Source organism: Schistocerca piceifrons, chromosome X (genome assembly GCF_021461385.2).
Source record: "Schistocerca piceifrons isolate TAMUIC-IGC-003096 chromosome X, iqSchPice1.1, whole genome shotgun sequence".
Taxonomy (NCBI): Eukaryota; Metazoa; Arthropoda; class Insecta; order Orthoptera; family Acrididae; genus Schistocerca; species Schistocerca piceifrons.
Window position 1 is genome coordinate 141,345,624 of NC_060149.1, and position 6,000 is coordinate 141,351,623.

A 6,000-nucleotide genomic window follows, 5' to 3' on the forward strand; every position below is an offset into this window, starting at 1 on the left:
GACACTGCGTCATTTATAAAGAAATAAATATCAATTAAAGAAAAAGTAAACAGCTTTTACTTTACAGAATTAAGGCCAGGCCCACTTAATTAAGTATTGATTTTGCTATGGGGACAACAAAATGCACACGAACTATCTAAACATGAAAAACATGTGATTTCATACCTTTCAGATGACATCCTGACGACTGATGAAAAAAATGTTATCACTTGTCACTCATCACTGCACACAAATTCTCCACCGACTACACCCGTGTAAGAAATTACCTTCTCGCTGCCATTTTTGAGCATTCTGACTACCAAAACCAAGACAACGAACGAAAATAAAAACAACATTCACTTGCGGATCTCATATGATCTTACTTTGACTTATACATGTAAAATTTAATAGGAGGTATTATTACAAACAGTGGCAGAATAATCTGTAGTTGCAAAAATCTATTCAAAATATTTGAATTGACTGTGTTAGTTCGACACCGCCGGCAGACGATTTTTGTCAGTACACGAATATATCTTTCTTTTCAAGCACGTCATGTATATAACAATGTTTTCCAAGTGTTCAATCAAAGAAATACCTCGTTGACGATAGGAACAAAAATACAAGTATTATGTTTTATTCTGCTTACGAAGCAGAAGTACAACTGCAAAAGTACACACACATTTGTAATACAAGAAATCAGCAAACCTTTCCAGAATTTTGGCAAAATAACGTTCTCTATCGCATAAGTAAAGTTATCAGTTGTTGAATATTATCCCGGCATTTGTGAGAATATTGGTAACGCAGTATTAAATACTGTAATACAACGATCACAGTTCAGTATTCGGCACTTTAAAGATTTAATGAAGAAAGTAACAAGGAAAAATTAGTATTAATACAATTATCATTTAGTGCTCTCTACGGAACGTTGTAACCCATATGATGGTAACAGAATGAAGGTAAATTCACGACATGGCTTACGTTCTAAAAGAAAAGGAGTAAGTGAGGAATAGGGTCGTTTCATTGATTAATGTTAAAGCGGATATAAATCAGATGGACGGATGTCTGAATCAAAAAGCCTGACAAGAAAAATTTATTTGCCCGTCTCTAAGCATGCAATCGATGTCGCCATGAATAATTTATAATAGGTATTACTCAGTGGGCTTGGCAAACACGGTATGTCGGAAAACTCTTGTTCTGAATCAAGAAATAGTAGCAACAAGCAAAGTTTACGATGATTTGCTGGATATACCATTATGTAAGGGAGCATTTCATTAAGTATGAATTACATAGCAATTATAGGAGGAAGATTATGCTTGTGCAGAGAAAACCAAATTTCGCGAGTACGTGAAGTTACCCATTCATAATGTGATCATCTGAAGAGATTTTAATCATCCGTCAGTCAGTTGTGATAATTACAGTTTTGTTACTAGTGGCGTGACAAGACATCTTGTGAAACGTTAGTACATGACTCCTCTGAAAACTAAATACCGGTTCAGAACCCCACTCACGATAGAGCTATATTAGATGTACGGCTATGGCAATAAATGGACCTGACCTCTTTGAGGATGGGCACGTCGACGCTAGTATCAGTGACCATGAGGCGCTTATACCGACAATGATTACCGAAAATATTCAGTAAACTAGATAAAGAAGTGGTAATGCCACAGCGCAGTGAGGAACATGAAACCTCTAGCTCAGTACAGATGCAAGTAGACGAACTGTGGCTCAAGTTTAAAAGAATAGTAGACCATTGACTGGACAAAAGTGAATATAGTTGAACTGTTAATCATGAAAGAATAAATAAAGTATAATTTCACTATAAGGAAATAATTAAAGAAACAGGCTGCAGCATAATAGCCGCTAAACAAGGCTAAGGGTTATAGATAGACAAACATTAAATGAAACATGTTCGGCTGTCTACAGGGTGCACAGTAGTGGTGGGCAGGAAATCGCGTATCTGTTAGAAATCGCAGTGACTGAGAAGTCACAGATATCACAGTAGCAACTTTACAGAATCTAACTGCGATTTCAGTCACAGTTAGCAGTCGCAAGTAGTATTTCACATTCAAAGACGTGAGCCATCTATTGGTCGAATTTAGCACTGCTTTCTGCGATTTCAGTGACAAGTCGCAACTAAGAGTCGCAAGTAGCAACTAAAAAGCGCGGTTAACAGTGGCATCTGTTGGCCGAAGTTCGTACTACGTCCATCTCTGCGGTACGCTATGGAGTCTAACTGCGATTTCCGTGACAAGTCGCAACTAAGAGTCGCAAGTAGCAACTAGAAAGCGCGGTTAACAGTGCCATCTATGGGTCAAAGTTTGTACTACGCCCATCTCTGCCGTACGCTATGGAGTCTAACTGCGATTTCCGTGACAAGTCGCAACTAAGAGTCGCAGTAGCAACTAAAAAGCGCAGTTAGCACTGCCATCTGTTGAGCAAAGTTCATACTAAGCTAATCGCTACCGAGTCAAACTGCGATTTCTGTGACAAATCGCAACTAAGAGTCGCAAGTAGCAACTAAAAAGCGCAGTTAACATACTTTTCCTAGTGTCATCTGTTGACCGACGTACGTACTTCGTTATGAGAGCCTTGTGCCTCACGAGATCGATGTGCTGTGTGTGCATATGAAGGGCTTAATTCAATAGTGGTACAAGTCCAGTTTTGTTAATTTTGAGATATAGAGTCGTAAAGTTAAATGAGTGCTGAAAAATCTGCAGTTGAGATACTAGAAATATTCAAGCATATGGCTTCTTGCTAGAGATGAACCTTTATTTATGTTTGTTTGGATCACTAATTTCAGAAGCATTATAAACAGAAAAGTGTAGGTAATGGACTTGTACCACTATTGAAATAAGCCCTTCATATTATATGACGACATGCACATTCAGCATCAGTTATGGTTGGTCAAATACTGCTGTGACTCTGAATGTATTATATTAATAAGAAGCAACATTGCCTTTTTCTCCTGAAAATATCAAGTAACGTAACAAATGTGTTTGATTCTGCTTCCAATATGACAGTTTTGGTTAATACTCCACATGCCTACAGGACTTAGCAATGTTAACACAGCAGAACTCAGACATCTGTATAAGTGTAGAGAAATGAAAACAGTCATATGAATGCCTCACTTTTGTTCTGACACAGTTCAAGACTCGGGAGAAAAGTTTTACACCTGGTGTTCTACATGGCAACTTCACACACCAGAACTTTTTGCCGACACTACTACCACCTACATAAGTAAGCTTTTCCTGTGTCACTTTCAAGTAATGCACTTAAGCTATTCCTGATTTAACTGGAAGATCTGTACTTCCCACTTTCATATCAACAGCAATAAAATGCATGTTGTAGACTTCGGGATGTGTTACAGGTCAGTGTCACACCAAGATTGTGGTGAAAGGGGGGGGCGGGGGGGGGGGGCACGTAGGTATCCAACAAGTGTTTACCAATAAATAAGTGGCGGAAAATTACGGGTATAGGACGGCTTAACACGTGGAAAATGAGATTTTTATTATTCACTCAATGTATTTTACATTTATTATTCCTTTAAAATCGCACAACAACTTCAATAAAACACTTTAATCAGTCACACACTTATTTCATAATTATTTCACTTTTAAACTGCAAATCCTCTAAGAGCTGTCTTGAATATTCACGAGTCTCTCTCAACAGCCTTGATGTGGATAAATATGTACAGCAACCAGTAATCAGTCAGAACTGCGTCTGAAAAAACACAAGGATTATTAAACAATTTTTGCTGTCACTAATTACTAGCAATATAATTGACAGAGTAGATTGCTAATATTTGCTATATCACATTCGCAAGAACGATCTCACTGAAGTAATTAAGTCCATCAAAACGCTTAGAAACTAACCTCTCGTCTGACGAAAACGGTCTAAAGACTGGCAATTTCTTCAGATCTGTTGACAATGATATTTTGAATTATCACTTTACTGAGTGACTGAAATGTAGTTCAGGTACCTATGAACATAACAATATGTTAGAATTCATTTTCTAAACACGAACTATTACGGTACTGTGCGGCTACTTACATATTAATTACACTATTAATATTTTCACAGTTGTTTCTTTAATACAAAATTAAAGCCAACGGAAGAATAAACGTAAAACATACTTACCAATGACAGGTGTGTTGAGATGCAATTTTCTGTGTGGACAGATGTAACGTTTTCATACGGTGGTACGTCGCAGAAATCGCAGGAGTCACAGAAATCGCAGAAGTAGCAGAAGTCACAGAAATCGCAGAAGTAGCAGAAATCGCAGAAGTAGCAGAAGTCGCAGAAATCGCGGAAGTAGCAGAAATAGCAGTGGCGGAGGGATACGCGACTTAGGTTCCTTAACTGCGACTCTTAACTGCGACAAATCACAGTTAAGAATAACAGATACTGAAAAGTAGCATTCACAGAAATCACTGATATCGGAAAATCGCAGTTTAGCCCATCACTAGTGCACAGCTATCGCAGCAGAGTGTTGTCCAAAGATCTTTCCCAAGAGCCAAAGAAGTGGTGGTCATTGGAATGGCTGTTAGTGGCGCCAAAGTTAAGTGTCCAGTCACTCACGGATGAGATAGGAACTGAAATTGAGAGTAACAAAACAGAAGCAAAAATGCTTAACTCCATTTTCAAATGTTCCTCTACAAAGGAAAACCCAAGGGCACTGCCCAGTTCAGTTCTCATACAACTGAAAAAAACGAGTTAAATAGAAGTCAGTCTCTGTGGCGATGAGAAATAGCTGAAATCGTTAAAACTGGGGCTCAATAGCATCCCTGTCAGATTCTAAACTAAATTGGGGGCTAAGTAAGGCACTCTTTATCTATAATCTATGGCAGATACCTCGAACGAGGAACCATGCCCAGTAGTGGGACAGAAGCACAGATCACACCCATCTACAAGTAGGGTAGTAGAAGTGATCCATAAGACAGTCTTCCAGTACCTCTGAGATCCATTTTTATCTAATCTCAGAACATATTCTGAGCTCAAAAGTGATGAGGTATCTCAAAACAGAATGGTCTACTCCATACAAGGCAGCATCGATTCCGAAACATTGATCATGTGAAACACAACTCGCAATTTTCTCACATTTTCTATAGAAGAATCTCTATAATTGTAAAGCGTAAAAGTGATGAGTAGAAATCAATAACCCACATCTCTCTATATAATGTTTGTGTGTGTGTGTGTGTGTGTGTGTGTGTGTGTGTGTGTGTGTGTAGAGTCAATAAGTAGCCATATTTACAGATTAATTTCTTATTTAATTGTAAAATGATCCAGTCCACTTCACTAGCATCTATCGTGCAACTGACCCATGCAGCATGAAACTAAGTAACTACCGTGATATACTGAAAACTGTGGGCCAAGACAGTCTGGTAGTTGCAGTATATCACGATTTCCGAAAAGCAGCTGACTTAGTACCCCATTTATCTTATTATTAAAAGTACAGTTGTATGGTGTATAAAATGAAATTTGTGAATGGATCGAGGATTCTTTGGCAGGAAGAATGCAGCAAGTTATCTTGGCTAAAGAGTCCTCTTCAGATGTAGAAGTAACTTTGGGTGTGCCCCAAGGAAGTGTGTTGGGACCCTTGTTATTCACGTTGAATACAAAATAAATACCAACCTCAGACGTTTCACAATTGATGCAATTATTTATAATGAATCTGAGAAAAGCTGCACAAATATTGTCATATACTGATAGGATTTCAAAGTGGTGAAAAGAGTGATTTAAAATTTTAAAAAAATTAACATTGCGCACCTCACAAAACGAAAAATCCTACTTTCCCATGACTAAATTATCAACAATTCACAGTTGGAATTGGTCAACTAATGCAAATGATGGGTGAAACAACTAGTAGGGACATGAAATGGAATAATCACATTGTCCCAGTTGTGGGTAGAGTAGGTGTAGACTGTTGTTAATTGGAAGATTACTAGGGAAATGCAGTCAGTCTACAACTGCATATAAAACACAAGTATGACCCAACCTGTAACACTGCTCAAGTGCATGGGA

The 6,000-nt window shown here is 38.1% G+C and overlaps 1 protein-coding gene across 1 annotated transcript in view; it reads right to left on the minus strand.

The window, feature by feature from the left end:
- The window catches only part of LOC124721938 (filaggrin), a 345,545-nt gene extending 345,262 nt beyond the window's left edge, over positions 1-283 (minus strand). Inside the window, exon 1 of the mRNA XM_047247096.1 lies at positions 166-283. Within this exon, the coding sequence (XP_047103052.1) occupies positions 166-179 (14 nt within the window). The 5' untranslated portion in view covers positions 180-283. The remainder of the gene's footprint in view (positions 1-165) is intronic.
- Between the last annotated feature and the right edge of the window lie 5,717 nt (positions 284-6,000).